Source organism: Microtus pennsylvanicus, chromosome 3 (assembly GCF_037038515.1).
Source record: "Microtus pennsylvanicus isolate mMicPen1 chromosome 3, mMicPen1.hap1, whole genome shotgun sequence".
Lineage (NCBI taxonomy): Eukaryota > Metazoa > Chordata > Mammalia > Rodentia > Cricetidae > Microtus > Microtus pennsylvanicus.
The window spans coordinates 50,533,787-50,551,971 of record NC_134581.1 but is presented as its reverse complement, the minus strand read 5'-3'; the positions used below and the strand labels follow the sequence as shown (position 1 = coordinate 50,551,971).

Here is an 18,185-nt window from a genome sequence, read left to right as displayed (position 1 = left end):
TCCTCAAGAAGCCAGAAACTCGCCGGCTGAAGACAGCCGACCCGGACAACCGCGCGTGCGCAGAGAGGAGGGACACTGGGGATTTGGGGATGACGCTCCGTCTCCGCTTCCTCCCTCAGCCTCGCCCAGCGCCGGTCCGGAGGTGGTCACTTCCGCCGGGGTGTGCGCACTGAATCCGGGTCAGCTGCTGCCGCGGGGACTGCAGCTGCGAGCGGCCGGGAAGCCCTGGGCCCCGTCTCCACCGCCGACCGAGGGCAGCGGGCTTTGCCCGCCGCCGCTTTCTGCGACCTGGCCGTCAGCCCCACGTCGCCGGCCTGGAGGGGCAAAGAGGACGAGGGGGCCGCGGCTTCCTCCGGGGTGAGCGCGGCCGGGGTGGCGGGTCGGTCTGGGGCGCAGCCGGAGGGCTGCGGGAGGATTGGAGGCCAGGCAGGAGCGGCGACCGGGGACTGGCGTGTTCGCGTTCCGGGTCCTCGCACTGCCGGACCCCGCCCCGCCCCGGGTGCTGGTGCCAGCCTCGCGCCCCCTTCCTTTTCCGTCTGTGGCCAAGTGCCTGGGGCGGAACCTCCCGGTTCCTGGCTTCCCCTAGCCACGTTTGTTCCGTGTTCCTCTCCGGCGTCAGTCTGGAGCCGAACAAAGAAACTTGGGCGTGTAGTACACCCCATAGCCTCGGGGGATGGACGCAGACGGCGTACAAACTGCATCTTAAAAGTCATCAGGCTCTCTTGCTCCGTCCAGAGGCTGCTATCTCTGGATAGGGTGTGCATGTCAATGCCCGGTCCCTACTTGTTTTCAGACACTTAACCTCTTCATTTAAATACCGGTCAGGACGCTTTGGATTGCTATATGCACCCGATACCACTGAACAATTCTCCCTGTGTCAGCTGACGTTCAAGCAGACACTTATTTGGATCTTTATTATATTGCTTTGAAACTTCCTTTGTCCCGGGAAGTCTTTGAGGACACAGCTCTTAGGGTGTCTATCAAGGTAGTTCTAGTGTCGACCACCCGCGATTGTTTATCTTAGTATTTCATTCTTTAGCCTCACTTTTATTTTAAGGAGGATCTTTTTCCTTATTCTTGAATTCCCACCTTGAATGAAACGTACTTTGTCTTATGATTTATAGGAACCCAGCAATTGTAGAATTTTTTTTCCTCATTTTTTTAAAAATGTGCCTGGGTCAAATGGTGTGGGCGACTTCAGAGGGCATTGGAACCCCTTGGAACTGGTGTTACAGGCTGTTGTGAGCCGATATTGTGGGGATGGGGACTGAAATCGTGTCTTGAAGAGCAGCTAGAATGCTCAGCCACTGAGCCCGCCTTCTAGCTTTCACTTGTAGAAATTCTGTGATTTATGAATGGATGCTTCTTCAAAGTTAGGATTGAAATTATCTAGTTAAGGTACTCAAACTTTGAGGTTTGTTTTTTTTTTTTTTCTAAACGCTGTTCTCAGTTTTCTAGCTATAACTAGATACTGTTAGACTAGGAAGTGGGATACTGTGTGTGTACATGAAGTGGGAACTAAGTTACCATAAATCAGCACAGTTTCATTTTTAGGCACTACATCACCGTTCACACTAAGTATAACCAAATCTGGCCTTACAGACCTGTGGCGAGTTGGTAGCCATCTGGAGTCAGTGTGCTATACTGCAGACAGTCCTGGTGTAGGTCTGGGAATCAAGATGTGGTATCTATCTATCTTTTGCTTTCCGTCTAAGATAAAGGGATAATAACATCACGTTCTGTCTCACACATTTGTTGATTGGTTGAAGCACGAACTAATCATTAGTGGCTCATGGGTGTAAAAATGGCTAGTAAAGTTGGATTACCCTTTTGGGCAGTGGCTGTTTGTTCTGCTGTAATGCTGCTAGGAGTGATGGGAACAAGGAGGTCTCTCTGGACCCGAGAGTGGCTCTGGCTGTTGGTAGTCAGGTCTTTGGTCAGGCTTACGTGCTATGAAGCAAAACAGTAGTATTACAGATAGTCCTGCCTTTCCAATACAGCCGCTTTATAACACCGCAGACTGTTGGAGATCAGGGGTGTCAATACATCTCCAGTCCATTCTGTATACTGATAGTTTAGTAAATGTATTCTTATAGATGTGTGTTTGTCCTATGCTATGTTTTCACAATTCTGAGAGAAGTTAGTTTCTCTCAAACCATTCTAGTTGGTTGAGAGAGAGAGAGAGCGAGAGCAAGCATTTTTGTGGAAGCATTTCCGTTTCATTCTTGAAAAGCCTACATGATGGTAGTGGCGGAGATGGATCAGACAGTAAAGGCACTTGCCTGGAAAGCCTGAACCCCCCTGAGTTTGACTTCTAGAACCCACATAAAAAGTCAGCTATAATCCCAGCAGTCTTATGGCAACATGGGAGGAGAAGGCAGGAGAATCTCCGTGAAACTCATGGCTGACTAGCTGGGAGCGTGCGTGATCCAAGTAGATGAGAAACCCTGTCTCTAAACAAAGTGGACAGAGAGAACCACGCCTGGAAACTGTCCTGCTCTCCTGCCAAAGGCACACACATCTAACCCACCTACGTACCTGTGTGCACCAGTGTGCGTGTGTTTGTGTGTTTTAAAAAGATGATTTCAGAAGGATGTGATCATATATTTGGGAGCAATGATAAGCAATCCGAAGGATGTTTTTGGGGATTTTTTTTGTTGATCTTCAAGGGTAGATAAGCTGTTCGTCATAAATAAAGCAGAACCTTCTGGGTCAGTACTGGCCTTCTGCCACCTATGTTTGGTTTCAGTGTGCACCTATTTCTAGCAGCAGTGCTTAAACTACATGATAGTAAAGGTACCTCGAGAACTGTCAGTCACAGCCTAGGTAGATCAAGATAGGATCCTAATACTTAGTCTTGCTCATCTTCCTAAACTGCGTATGGCTTTCCCCCTCTCCATCTGTTTGGATTCACACCACCTATCCTAAGTTGTGTATGCAGGAATCCATCATCTCTGATTTTTAACCTGACTGGGGTCAAAGGCTGTTGATTTCATTATGACTGCCACAGATAACTGGTATAAAGATGTGCTGCCGAGCTATCTAGACAGACTAATTCTGTGGAAGTATGTTAGTTTGACACATAAGTATATCAAAACTATTGCCCTATTCTGACATTAAGGTTCTAAAAGCACAACTGGGAAATAAGCAGCTAACCTGTGAGTCAGAGGCATCCGGATTCCCTCCAGAGCCGCTGTGCTTATTCCAACTCCTTTCATGTTGTTTCCTGTTCCTCCAGCTGCTCGGTGATAAAGTGCTTCCAAGAACAGGGCTCAATTGTTGACCGTGTTTTTATCTACCTAGTGTGCTGCCCCCAGAGTTCTTGATGGAGTGATGGAGTTAGTCTGTTTCTCTCTGTCCCCTCTTTGTTTAACTAGCCTAGATAATCGTCCCCATAACTAAGAACCCACGGCAATGTATAGAGGTGTATGAACATCACATGAGTGAGAACATTGGAGGAAAACTTGAGGAAGTGGACTGCAAGGGGGCAAGGAGTTGGGCTTTCTGGGTTTGATTGTGGTGCTGAGAATTGAATTAGGGGCCCCAGACGCTGAGCAAGCAGTGTCTGAGCTACAGCCCAGCCCTGCCTTCCTGTTTTATCTTGAGATAGTCTAACTCAGAGGCCCAGGCTGGCCTTGAACATGCAGTCTCGATAGCTGAGATTATAAGCCTGTGTATAAAGAACTCTTTTTGTTGTTTTGCTTTAGTAGTTGAAAAGACAGAGTCTTGCTATGTAGCCAGGTTAGTCTTGAACTCAGCAATATTCCTCTTGTAGGCCCCAGAGTACTGGGACTGCAAACCTGAGCCTCCATGAAAAGTTTTGAACGAGTTCTCTTTCAAGCGATGAAGCTGTTTAGAGCCGTTTCATAAGAGAAATGTTTCTTCTAGCAAATAACAAATAGTTTTACCAGCAGTAATTTATATTGTGTGTATTTATGTTCTCACAAAGTATTCTCATAACATTTTAAGGAAAACTTTTAACAGGAATCCTATTTATATAGTTCAGTAAGCAAAGCAAGTTTAAGGGGTTGAGCAAAGGCTTGCCTAGTAATGGCATGCCTTCACTGTTGGGCTTGTAGTGTGCTGAGCGTTGTGCTAAGATGAAGTTATCGATTGCAACTGTCAGACTCTGCTGCTGTTGCTGAGATTTTTTTTTTCTCGTTATTTGAAAAAGGCCCTACAGAAAGGTAGGACAGGACCAGGGAGCTATTCTGGTTATTTACCCAGCAAGTAGTTCAGTCACAAAGTTGGCAGCTTACCTTTTTTTTCCTTCTGTGCTAATAAATAGATTTACAAAATGTAAGCCCTTTGAGACCTACCCAAGTATAAGTAAGTACGTAATCTGGGAGGTGGAGACCTCTAGTTATTAGAGGAATGGATTTAATTCACTATATGAAACATAACACGTTAGGGATTTAACTTTCTTTGTAGTTTGTTTTTAGAATATCATTTGATAATGAACGTGAATGGTTCTCATCATTTATCTAGAGAGGTAGCTTTTTGTTTGGTTTGGTGTTTTAAAGACAGGGTTTCTTTGTATGGCAGTTCTAGCTGTCCTGGAACTCACTCTGTAGACCAGGCTGACCTCGAACTCAGAGATCCACCTTTCTTTGCCTCCCAAGTGCTGGAATCAAAAGGCATGCACCATCTACTATGCCCTGCAGTTTTTTTAAATCAAGTAGTGCAGAGGGTGTGGGTGTGATATATGGACTATTACTTCATTGTTTTATTTATTTTTGTTCTTCCATTTACACTGTGTGACTTAAAAATGTGAAGCTAGGCATCATGGTCATACCCTTAGTCTCAGAACTTCAGAGGTTGGAACATGAAGGTCACAAGTTTGAAGACAGCCTAACGGGCATGAACATGTTTGAAAGAGAGAGACAGAACTGTGGTTTAGTGCTGTCTGTAGTAACTCGCTCCGTTGATTGCTCTAATGGAAATGAGTTGAATTTCAGTGATTCCTCTTGCTTCAGCCATTTGTGAGCTGCTGCTGTGGTTTTTACCACTGATTGTCGTGACTTCCTTTTTAAGATTTGTTTTTTATTTTATGTGTTTGTGTGTGCCTACATGTCTGTGTGCCATGTGCATGCAGTACCATCAGAGGTCAGAAGAGGGCATATGATACCCCCGAAACTGGAGTCTCAGGTAGTCGTGAGCCATCTCTCCAACTCCTCTTCGTGACTTATAGTTTACTTCAAATGTTGTATTCTGTCAGATAGGTGAGTCAGTGTTCCACCTTAAGTGAGAATTCTTACACTTTCTTGCAAAACTAAAACTTTGAGGCTTAAGTTAGAATGCATAGTTGTGTATGTGAAAGCATGCTCTGTGAGAGAGGTGTGGTACAAGTGGGACGCACATCAGAAATTAGTACAAGTCATTTGCTAGACAAGCTCCTGGATAGACTCTAAGTGACTCAGGAATGGAGAGGAGGAGCTGTGAACGCTGCATAGCACTGTGCTCTGGTGAGTACGCATGGTAACTTACAGAAGTTACCAGTGCAGGTTCTGGAATCACTCCTGTCCAGAAGAGGCTTAGTTAGGATTCTGTGCTAGGGAAGGCATTTGTTTATCTGAGCCAGCGTCAGGTCTCACTGAACTAACGCTTCTGTGGCTGCTGGAGCGCTGATGTGAACTTGGGTGGGATTGTTGCACCTTTGCAGCAGATGAGGAATAAATAAAGTGGAAATTGGGCTCTTGTCCGTCTTTCCCTCCCAGGACCTCGGCTGCCTGGATTGCCAGGAGCTGGAAGTTGACATTGAATCCAGGCTGAGGATGGAAGGTGTGGAGCTGAAAGAAGAATGGCAGGATGAAGATTTTCCAATGTGAGCAATACTTTTGATTAAATGGATTTGGAACAAAGCATCAGAATTACTCTATTAAAATGACAGCTCATGTATGTTGGACTTGGAAGAGGTTACACATGATCATTAGATTCTAGAAAGTGCAAGTTATTTTCCAACGAAACATGTGACTGGTGATCGTTCATACTTGTTTTAATCCTGTCAACTTTAGATTTCTAGCTGTGTTCAGCCAAGGTCTTGGGCTGGTAGAGGAATGGGCTGTCAGAGTGGAGCGCCAGGCCTAGTGGTGTCCACTTGGAACCCCAGCACTGGGGAAATGGGGACCGGATCCCCAGGGCACACTGGCCTGTCACAGGCCAGTGAGAGATGCTGTCTCACACAGTGGACGTGCTAAGGAACATCTGAGATTATCTTTTGACCTCCTCATACACACGCATACAAACTGATTTGTAGCACTTAAGAATTGGCTTTAGTCTTTATAACGTAAGCAGTATTTTTAATGAATCTTTGAACTTCAATAGAATTGTTTTTAATTTCTGGGTTAAAGAGCATGTTTTTGTCTTCTAGACCTTTACCAGAAGATGACAGTATTGAAGCAGATATACTAGATGTTACTGGTCCAGACAGCCAACCTGGTAAGAACTGGAGATTTTCAGTGAAGTTTGTGTTACTTTTGGGCACATTTCTTTGTAGAGAGGAAAACAAGACACACTGAATTTTTATTCTGATAGGGGGAACCAAAAGGCAAATTTTTGGCAAATCCTTGAGAATTTTAAATTCATAAAAAATATTCCTTTGGTTTTAGAAATTTTTATAAAGAATACAAGAGACTATATTAATAAGAACAGTGAAGTCTGCCTCTGTGTTTAAAAGGACACTGATACATTCTTGATCTCTTGACAAAGAAGCAGTAGTAAGTAATTCTTTTAAAATGAGTGAGTGCTATTCTCAAAGTCCACCTCAGGCATCTCACAGTGTTTATAACTAGTTTCCTGGGTCTGGAGAGGTGGCCTAGCAGTTAACAAAAACACTTGGTGCTCCGCATAGAACCTGGGTTCAATTCCCAGCAGATGCAGCTATATTGTAGCTCACAGGCACCCATATCTCCAGTTTCAGGGGATCTGATGAACTCTTCTGGCCTCCTCAGGCACTACAGACATGTGGTATACAGACATACATGCAGGCAAAACACCCATACACATAAAATAAAAATAAATAGAATGAAAATAATGTCTTTTTAAAAAAGCAGTAGCAGTGATCACAACCAAGTTTTATGAATTAATGCTTTGGAATTTTCTTTTAAAAGTTTTTCTCAAGGACGAAGTGACTAAAATGTTTCTCTTTCAACTGGGGCAACTGAGCAGTCTTCTTTTTTGTTTTCCAATTTCAGACTCATTAGAAGTCAATGGAAATAAAGTTCGTAAGAAACTAATGGCCCCAGACATCAGCCTGACCCTGGATCCTAGTGAAGGCTCCGTGTGGTCGGATGATTTGGACGAAGGTGGGGAGGTTGACCTGGAAGGCTTAGACACGCCATCAGAGAACAGTGATGAGTTTGAGTGGGAAGGTAATCACTGCTTTCCTGTGAGCTTTGTGTTCATATTACATAATGTTTACCTGGTGTTCTCTTTAGGAAAAGTAGGATATATCCAAATCTTAAACATGAAACCTGCTAAAATCCCTTGAAGGATTTTGTATAAAATATGTTAATTTTTCTGCAGTTCCTAAGTTTGTTACTAAAGTAGACGATTCTGAAAATACCTGAAGTTTTCAAGACTGTAGATTATGCAGGTAGCTTTCATTTAGTTTTGTTTTGTTTTTTCTTACTTGCCCAATATTGTAAAGTTTGTTTTTCATAGTTGCTTCAAAAGTATTGCCTAATATTCCAGTATCTTCTTGTCAGTCAATCTAGTAAGAAAAAAGTCCTCTAAAGAGATGTAAGGAATATACTGAAAACACTTAAGGGCTGGGCATGGTGGCACATCCGTTTAATCTCAGCACTACAGAGGCAGAAGCAGAAGAATCTCTCGAGTTCTAGGTTACCCTGGTCTACACAGCGTGTTCAGTGTCAGCCAGGACGACATAATCCTGTCTCAAATAACGATAACAACAACAACAACAACAACAATAATAATAGTGATAAATGTCTAAGGATTGGCAGGAGAGGCGCTGAGGGCTGCTGCACCTGTAAAACTGTCACCTTGAAGCAATGAGTGCTCGGCCCCAATCTGCCTTTGCTGTTCTAATTAATTGGATTGTGTTCAGAAACATTGGTGTGTATTTTGCTTTGTGTGCATTCTAGAATTAGGCAGTAGTTGACTATAATATTTAGACAAATGTTGATAATCTTTTTGTTTCATCTTTGAAGTGAATTTTACATCAAAATTGTACTTAAGCTGTAGACACTTTATAGGTAATGAAGAATGATACTCTGTAGCTTTTGTTCTTTTGTTTTTCTTCCCTGTTTTATGGTTCAATAAGCAGCCCACTAAGAAGCAGTCTTTTATACAGACACTGAAATAGTTCTCTGCCTGTGTGTTTTGTCTCTTCTCTCCTTAATGCTGCTGTAGTCATTGCCTGGAAGGAAATTTTCCGTTAACAGCTTTGTCTTGGAAACAACTAACATGCAGTAGGTTTCCCCTCCCCCCATCTTTTGGTAAGGACTGGCATACTAAAGTTTTAAAAATCATTCCTTCATTTTAAATCAACTAAACTGCAATCTGCAAATGTAAATTGTACGTAATCATTGGTGCTTTGGCTAGTATTAATTTATGTAAATTTTTGCATGTATTCCTCAGAAAAGTACATGACTGCTTTATAAAACTGATCAAATGGAAAATGATCACTGAGTAGTTAACCACTTTCTATCTTGTATTACAATGCTTTATAATTAGTGTATGTACTAAAAACAATTGGCTGTCAGATGGTTACTTGAAGTAAGCTACATTAGTAACCCGAATGGACTCTGGAAAGGCATGCGAGGCATGTGGAGTAAGATTGTGATAGCTCTAGCTTTCCTAAGCTGGTGTAAATGATGCACTAACTTGTGCTTTGTTGAATTGGGCAATGGAAAGTTCTGAAACTGATCTTGAAGCCATAAATTGGCCCTAAGTAAGAACAAATCTTTTCTTGTTATGTGAGTGCTAATTTCAGGTGGTGTGCAGCTGTTCTCCGGATACTGGGAGACTGAGACAGAATCACCTGAGCCCATGAGGGTGAGGCTAGCCTGGGAAGCATATCAGAACACCAAAAAGAAAACAGAAAACTCGGAATAATCTAGATAGTAAAGTGGTTAACATACAGTTTTGATTTTTATTATGTAAATGACAGTTTGTGATTGAAAAGCCTTTTATTTTAACAGATGATCTTCCCAAACCCAAAACTACTGAAGTCATTAGGAAAGGCTCAATTACTGAATACACAGCCACAGAAGAGAAGGAAGATGGGCGCCGCTGGCGCATGTTCAGAATTGGAGAACAGGACCACAGGGTAGATATGAAGGCGATCGAACCCTACAAAAAAGTTATTAGCCATGGAGGTAAGGGTTAGGGATCATCCTCTGAATCTTTAGCTCTAAACGCAGTCAGAAAATGTGCCTGGAGATAATAGCTTATTTTGAAAGAATAATGAAAAACTCTCAAATTAATAATATAAAAGGATTTTTCTGAGTATTTTTTTTGTTTGTTTTTGATTTTTCAAGACAGGGTTTCTTTGTGTACCCTTGGTGGTCCTGGAACTTGCTTTGTAGACCAGGTTGGCACCAAACTCACAAAGATCCACCTGCCTCTGCTTCCCAAGTGCTGGAACTAAAGGCATGTGTACCACAACCATCTGGCCTTGTTTTAACGTTTTTTATGTGGTTGCATATTTTGCCTGTATGTATGTCTGGACACCACCATTTGTGTGTTTCATATCTCCATGAAGGCCAGAAGAGGGTATCAGATTCCCTGGAACTGGAGGTAGAAATGATTTTGAGCTGCGATTTGAAAGCTGGGAATCAAGCCTGAGTCTTCTGGAAGAGCAGCCCGTGTTTGTAACTGCAGAGCCAGCCCCAGAAATATAAAAGACTTAAAGTAAAACAATAAAAGGACAATTAAAAATTACTTATAGATTAAAGGTGGTAGCACACGCCTTTAATCCCAGCACTCGGGAGGCAGAGGCAGTCTGTGAGTTCAAGGCCAGCCTGGTCTACAAGAGCTCGTTCCAGGACAGGCCCCAAAGCTACAGAGAAACCCTTTCTCAAAATATATTTATACAGTGATTGGAGAGATGGGTAAGAGTACTGGCTGCTCTTTCAGTGAACCCAAGTTCAATTTCCAGCACCCACATGATAGCTCACAGCCAATCTGCAACTCCAGTCCCATAGAACTTAATACCTTCTTGTGGCCTCCACGGGCACCATACAAATAACTTTTTAAAATTATTTTTATATGTTTACTGTAAGTTTAAAAAGTGTAGTAGTTGAACCCTATATGTTTACTTCTCAAAAAGACTTAATTTCTCGAACTCTTTGTTCAAGCTTATATGTCTCTCAGTGTACATAAACATGTACATAGATGCACACATAGGATGACCTGTGCTCATATAGAACATTTCACTTTGTCCCGGAAGCTCTCCATCCATCCCTTTCCAGTGAGTCCATCCTCTCTAGAAGCCACTGTTCATCCTGTCGCACAGTCAGCCTTCCATGTGACTAGTCTCACATGGTGTGCACTACTTGCCCTCAGCATAGTTTTGAGCTTCATCCATGTGTTCCTAGTTTAACCTCTATCGCTGGATATTTGATTGCCCAGATAATCTGGATCCACTGCAGCGCTGCTAGGTGTAAGTTGTTTACAGTTTGGTATGTGACGAGGATGCTGCAGTGTGGGCACAAGCCGTCCCGAGGTTTGGCTGCAACCTTTTGTTCACTTTGTGCACAGCTCATTCCACATGTTGAGTGGGGCACCCACTTTTCTTGTTTATGAGACGCACGGAAATAGTTCATTCCCTTAGAAGATTGGCAAGTGGGCCAGAAAGCTAGGAAACTGCAGTTGTCAGTCTGTTGGTCCAGCTGTAGGAATTCTCCCAGGTGTGGGGCAAATAGTTTCAGCATCTTCATTATCGGCATGCAATTCACTCTGGATAAAACGTGTTGCATAGCCTCAAGTGCCAACACTGGCCAGATGGGCTTTTCTTTCTCATACGAAATTGTTCCCACTGAATTTACTTTGCTAGATGTGTCCCTTGCTCATCTTTACAGTCTGCATTCATCTGGAAGCTCTGCTCGCGCTCTCTCTCTCTCTCTCTCTCTCTCTCTCTCTCTCTCTCTCTCTCTCTCTCACACACACACACACACACAATTAAAAATGAAAATCCTTCAGAGTGAAATTGTGCTAAAGATTTTACCCCTTTTTTTTTCTTCTCAGGCTATTACGGGGATGGTTTAAATGCCATTGTTGTGTTTGCTGTCTGTTTTATGCCTGAAAGTGGTCAGCCTAACTATAGATATCTGATGGACAATCTTTTTAAGTAAGTATGTCTTAGTAAGATGTTTGAACAGCATTTGGAGCTAATTAGACTCAGTTTATGCTAGTGAACTAAGCTTTGTAAAAGTTAGAAAGAAGCACTGATGGTACAGGACAGTAATCCCAGCTATTCCGGAAGTTGAGGGAGAAGGATCACAAGTTGATGGCCCATCTGAATTACATACAAATTGAGGTTAGGGCCAACTTGGGCAACTTAATGAGACCTTGCCTCAAAATGTCAAAAAGAACTAGGGATACATCTCAGTGACAGCTCCGGCCTGGCAGGTGTATACCCCACCCAGTAGGTGACAATAGTAACAAAATATAGAAGTTACCCTGTTTCTGAGTTCCCAAGTCCTTTGGCATTACATGAAACTGTATTTTCCAATTCAACAGAAAAAAACATGCCTCTTAAAATTAGAATAAATTATCTACCAACTTCATTATTTGGAAACACGTTGTTTAAAGAGGTAACTAACTGGACCATCTCAAAATTATGTGACTAAATTACATCTGTCCTTGGGATTCGGCACGATGAGCTGACAAGGTTCTTTTCATTTCCACAGTCCCTCTTTTTCTCAGCTTAGTGTCAGTTTCTATTTTCTACTGCAAAGTTCCAGAGCATACACAGAGAAAAGCAGTGTGTGTCGTGCCCTGGTCCCACCTTTCCCCTGACCGCACACAGTGCCATCCAGTCTGTGGGTTTGGTGTGACTTTGTTTGAACAGTCATATCAGCTGCTACAGGTGTTTGCTCTCATTATGGAGGGAAAGAGGGGAATTGTGTTATTTGGAGGGCCTAGTTCAGTCCTGACTAGTGACATCTAAGGCGTGCACTTAATTTGTTTTTATAGGTATGTTATTGGCACTTTAGAGCTGTTGGTAGCAGAAAACTACATGATCATCTACTTAAACGGTGCAACAACTCGAAGGAAAATGCCCAGTTTGGGCTGGCTCCGGAGATGCTACCAGCAGATTGATCGACGGTACTGTAGATTTAGCTGACAGATTTTTACAGTGGTTTTATTAAAGTATACTCTTTGTTGCTGTTTAAAGATACCATATCATTTTCTTCAGTTGTACTTATCAATTTCTTAATGTTTTTATTTTCTAAAAATGGCATTGTGCAGTGTCATGGAGAATAACTTAAGTCTGTGCTTTATTAAGTAAGAGTGGCTTTAATTATGCAAAACACACACGATTGCTCTGCATTCTTATGTCATGTGGAACACATTCTTACTCATCGTGGGAAAGGAGAATGTTCCTGAACTGCTTTGCACAGTTCTGTGTGGAAGTCAGGGGTCAGCCTAAGGTGATTCCTCAGGCACTTTTCACTTTGTTTCTTAGACAGTTCTGACGAGGACCTGGAGCTCACTGACTGGGCTTAGCCAGGTGCCTGGAGTGTCCCAGCACTGAGAGAGATTACATGCCTGCCATGATCTTATGTTTTTTATCTGGCTTCTGGGGTGTGGCACCCAGGTCCCCATGCTTACAAAGCAGGCAATTTACCTACTGGGCTCTCTTCCCAGCTCTTAGGTTTCATCAAGATACTAGCCCAGCTGTAGTTTTTCAGAACAAACATTAGAAGTGTGCTCTCTTGAGAGTCATTTGTCCATGCCAGTGGGGCAACTTTACTCTTGCTAGAGGTTTGATTTTTGCCTTAGCTGACTCAACTGACTTACTGAGGCCTGTTAATAGGTTTGCTTTCATTAGCAAACATGTTAGTTATACTTTGTGATTTTTTAAAAGTCATATACATGTGCCTAAAAAGGAGACTTTCCTTATTATTGGAGATTTGTAAATCTCTAGAACATGATTGGGTCTGACTCCTTTGCCCTGTCCTTTGGTTGTCTCTGTCCTATCCTCCTTACAAGTTGGTGCTTTTCATGGTGTTAGAAGCAAATGCCAGTTCATTCCCAGACTCAAACAGGCCAATGGTTTGCTTTTATAAAGTTCAGTGTGAACTCTTTTCCTGCTGGACAGCTCTGGATACCACTTTATGTGCTAAGAGAAAACAACAGAAGAGGAGATGAATTTATCCAAATGAAAGAAAGTTTATTTCATAGCATAGGAGAGGTATTTAGAATTCATAAATGCATTTTCTTGTCATTAGAAATGTTATACCTAAATGACAAATTTTGGTGACTTCTTTTTTAGTTATTTAGTACAAACTTGCACATATTTGTTTATGCTTAACTTTTTGTGTTACAATTTATAGAAATTTCTATAATTTTTTTTTTTATCTCCAGATTACGGAAAAACCTGAAGTCTCTAATCATTGTTCACCCTTCATGGTTTATCCGAACCCTTCTGGCTGTTACAAGACCATTTATCAGGTAATTTTCGAAGACCCTTCAAAAAAAAGTTCCTTGTATTGAAATGTCAGTTTTATGTGTCAGAAATATTGAGATAATTGGTTGTGTTTTCTTCCCTAGTTCAAAATTCAGTCAGAAAATTAGATACGTCTTTAATTTGGCAGAGCTCGCGGAGCTTGTTCCCATGGAGTACGTCGGCATACCAGAGTGCATCAGACAGTACGTACCTGCCCTCTTCCATCTGTTTTTGTCTCTGTGCAGGAGGAGGGAGTTCCTTCCACTCTGTATTCTAGGACAAAAGCCTTGCCCACACCTCCCCCATACATCAACATTTTTACATTACCAGAGGTGATGGCTGGTCATGAATCCTTTATGTATGAAATGCTGTTTATAATCTGAGAGTTTCCTGAAGTACCAGGCCTAAAGAGTAGCTTCTCAACTTGACATAACAGCTTTTCCAGATGGAATGAATTTATCATGTTATTGAAACAGTCATATTGCTAAAGAAATGAATTGTTGCTTAAATTAAGTTGGTCTTAATATTTTCCGGAGACTAGCATTTTCTGTCTCACAGTTGACCTCCAGCTGCCTTCTAAGGGACTTGGTGAGACTGTCAGCATAAACACTTGGCACCCCAGTGCCGTGGTCCAGGAAGGGGTTCTGTCTCTGTTGGTCTCAGAGTTTTAGGCTTACGTGTATCCAAACCAGAGTTTACTGAGTCAGTTTTTATCTTCTACGTCATGTGTTAAATATTAGCATTTTGTAGTTGTGCCTGCAAACTTACACTTTTAGTCTTTTTTTGTTTTCTTAAATCTCATAATGTACATTTACTGAAATAACTCTTCCCTACCAAGGTATGAAGAAGAAAAGTTTAAAAAGAGACAAAAAAGGTACATGCACACCTTGACTGGGTTGCATATAGACTAGTCCATTTGCATCGCGCAGACTAACCCTGCTGCTGGTTGGTTAGCTCGCAAACAGAGAGAATAGCACTTGTAAATATAAATGTTGCCCGGAGCCCAGTACAGTGCAAACCCCAAGCTGCTCTTTTCAAATATGAGCATACTTAATGCTTGTTAGGAATCACAGCCCTTCTTGTGCTGGTCGGAATACAGTGCTGAACCAGGGAAATGCCTGGGGTGCTATTTAAAATCCAGGCCTTTGACTACTTTCCCACTGTGCTTTTGAAATAGTTACACAGACATTTTCCAGCCACAGCTTATTCCCTCAGGGTCAATGGTTATATTTACAATGCGTATACTCTTTGGCTAACCAACATTGGTTTTCTTTATATGCTTAAATTAAATAGCCTGCTAACCAGTCAAACTCTACATGCGATGAAATACCTAAAATTCAGTGTACCATTTAACAGTTAAACTCTGATTTCCACTTTAATTTTGAACACTTGCTTTGAGTGTAACAACCTTTCATTTGTTAATGTTTTAGCGGAAAGATGAAAGGTAGAGTGTAAAATAGTTTACCATTTTACATAGTAGTGTAGAAAAGTGAAGGCCTTGGGTTTAATTTATTAGTTTTGTGGGGTTTGTTTTGCTTTGTTTTAGAGATGGTCTTACTCTCTAGCCCAGGCTGACCTCTCTCTCACACAGTCTTCTGCCTTGGTCTCTGAATGTGAGGTTGTGGCTCTCTACCACCATACCACTGTTAACCCACTGTTAATAGATTTTGTTTTGTTTTGTTTTGTTTTTAAAAAAAGTTAACATTAGCAAAATATCACTTACTATGATCTTAGGAATTAAGATCAGAGATTTATATGTATTAATTTACTCATCTGTGGAACCAGTCAGAACCTTTGCTGGTATAATCTTAATTTTGAGTACTTTGATTTTTTTTTGGAAACAATTCAACTAACCATGTAAAAGAATCGTAATGACATTTCTGTACATCACTGTTCCAATTAACCAAGACTCGCTAAGTGATGTTAGCAGTGGCTTGGGTAGTGAGCTCTGCTTTCCTCTCTAGACACCACAGGAGTGGCTGAAACTCAAAAATAGCATCCATAATTCTAGACTTTAAAATGATTTGCTGGGAATTGGAGGCTGGCAAACACCTTTAATCCTAGCACTCGGGAAGCAGAGGCAGGCGGATCTCTGTGAGTTGAAGCCAGCCTGGTCTACAGAGTGAGTTTCAGGACAACCATGATGACAGAGTCCGAGAGAGACCCTGTTTCAAAATAAGAGTTGCTTCTGTTGAGGAAGTGTACTGATAATTCCCTTTTTAAAAAGGGTTTAGTATTTGATCAACTGTCAAAAATAATCAGGCATCACATAAAAAGTGAAACTCAAACGTTTTATTTTCATTGTTTGAAACCTGTCGCAGTTATTTCATCTCGAATGTTCCTCCCTGTGGTCCCTTCCACTTTCTCATCTTTCCTTAATCTATGTTCACTCTGCTAATATATGTATGTTTGTGTGTGTATATGTACATACATAAATTTTTCTCAGCTTTTCCCCCCTTTTGCTTCTGTTCAATCCTCAATAGGGCAGTTTATACATATCTTTCAGCATTTAATTCTTACAAAACTTTCTTTAGCATTGAAAGGTGAGTTTGAGAAACAAGTTTTTTCAATTAGCTTTAAATATAGAAATATGTTTAAAACCAAACTTTGGGTTGTAGGTGTGGCGAGCATCTGTTAGGTAGAATCCCAGAGATGAGGATGTTCCCAGTGTTTGGTAAGAACTAAGGATTGAAGTCCTTTTTAGTGTTTCTTTCTGCAATGTGGAGTCTGTAGTCAGACAGGTTGTCTTGTTTTAGCAGTGCCTACAATTACTTGTTAACAATAGTTCATATTGAACAGATTGGCTGTATATTGCAGGCCTTAACAGGAGTAGATATCTAATCTTTGTTACCAACATACTGTATTTTCACAACAGACCAGAGCTTTTTACTTATCCAGGTGATAGTAGGGATGGGAAAAGGTGTGAAAAGTACCTTCCCGCTTTGAACCAACGTGACTTAAGCATCTCCAATCAGCTGTTCAAACTGTTGCAGAGGGTTAATGCTGTTGTCGTGTTATCTTTTCATCTCCATGTACCTAAGTTTTGGTAGAACCTCTGGCCAAGCCAACATTAATCCAGTGAGATTTTGTAACTCATGTAGATATTTCTGAATATTGAGTCCATATGGCTTATTGTCAAAATAAATGGAAGGTATTGGTACACAGTCTACCTGTGAATTTCAGAAAATAGTTAACCATTCTATAAAACACAGTTGGTTTCTGGATTTTAAATTGTTAATTTGTCAGTTGGTGACTTTAGTGATACATTTAAATTTCAGTTAGCAGTCATTTTTGAGAGAGTTCCTTCTTCTCAACAGTCTCACCCACTGAACTTCCTGCTGTAGGGGAATTACAAGCCATGGGCTCTTAGGATGTTTATGGCTGTGAACATAAAGTATCCTATAGCCCTAAACAGTGGTGTTTGTATCCTTGTCAGTTTACTGTTTCTTTGGGGAAATATTTTGTGCTTGTTTTTCCTTCTACTGTATCTGCTTTGTTTGCAAGGCTTTGTTTATTTAACAAAATAATCTGTGCAAAATGTAGTTTTTTTTCAGAAGGAAATCATCTGGTTGCCAGTGTCTTGGTTATTTTTAATTACCTGTGTTTCTCATTGAACAGAGTTGATCAAGAGCTTAATGGAAAACAAGAACCAGCAAACAGTGAGCAGTAGGTTCAGCGTCCTGTCCAGATGAGACAAAGAGCGCCAGGGAAGCTCGTAGTGCATTCATGGCTCGAGTTTTTATGTAATCTGTTACAAAATTACTTGACTCCTTTCCAAGTGGACTCTTGTATAAGGAACTGTTCACTGCTGTAATGGTTTGCAATTCCTGAATTTAGCTCTTTCATGACTAATTATATTGTAATCATTTTATATTGCTGAATAGCAGAGAACTACACTTTATATAAAGCAATTTTTGCATTTGTTTATTTGAATGATGCATCTTCAGTAAAATATTTATATACATAAATGACAAAGGAAAGAAATAATATATATTTTTTATGTTGGGGGCAATATTTTTTAGTGTGTACCTATCGTGGAAGAATACACACAATTTTAAATGTAAAGGCATGTAAGACTTGTTTTTGTACATGGTTGGATACATTTCCTGGGTAACTTAGGCTGATTTGTCCTAAAGCAGGGACAGTTATACTGATGCGGAGTGCCTGGGGTCATGCACATGATCTAGTCAGTAGTAGCAGCCCGAGCTTCTCCTCACCTGAAAGCACATTGCTTCTTAATGTGGTGGAAGTATAGGCAGGTGAACAGCTCACTTTCCTCTCGAAATACATGTTAGAACCAGAGATTTTGAGAAGCTAGTATTTAGGGTGTGGATATATGTATATAAGGGACATTTATTTTACCCAAAGTCAGAGCTGTTTTAAAAAGAGAAAAAGAAAGAAAGAAAGAAAGAAAGAAAGAAAGAAAGAAAGAAAGAAAAAAAGGAAGGAAGAAAGAAAGAAAGGAAGCTCTTAAGAGGTGTTCACTAATGTGAAGTGAGTTGTGTCCATGTGTGTGATGCTGTGAGGTATGCAGACTGTGGTCAGT

The 18,185-nt window shown here is 41.3% G+C and overlaps 1 protein-coding gene across 2 annotated transcripts; it reads left to right on the top strand.

Moving 5' to 3' along the window:
• Positions 1-222: 222 nt before the first annotated feature.
• Bnip2 (BCL2 interacting protein 2) lies at positions 223-17,572 on the top strand. 2 transcript variants are annotated; one of them, XM_075965352.1, is made up of 11 exons: positions 223-357; positions 5,718-5,824; positions 6,371-6,438; positions 7,194-7,370; positions 9,165-9,341; positions 11,212-11,314; positions 12,163-12,294; positions 13,558-13,644; positions 13,744-13,842; positions 14,478-14,513; positions 17,258-17,572. In XM_075965352.1, exons 2-11 carry the CDS (start codon positions 5,775-5,777, stop codon positions 17,307-17,309), a joined length of 981 nt encoding a protein of 326 aa, XP_075821467.1. In that variant the 5' UTR covers positions 223-357; positions 5,718-5,774; the 3' UTR covers positions 17,310-17,572. The 2 variants fall into 2 exon arrangements, with proteins under 2 accessions (XP_075821467.1, XP_075821466.1); XM_075965351.1 differs by lacking the exon at positions 14,478-14,513.
• Positions 17,573-18,185: the final 613 nt, after the last annotated feature.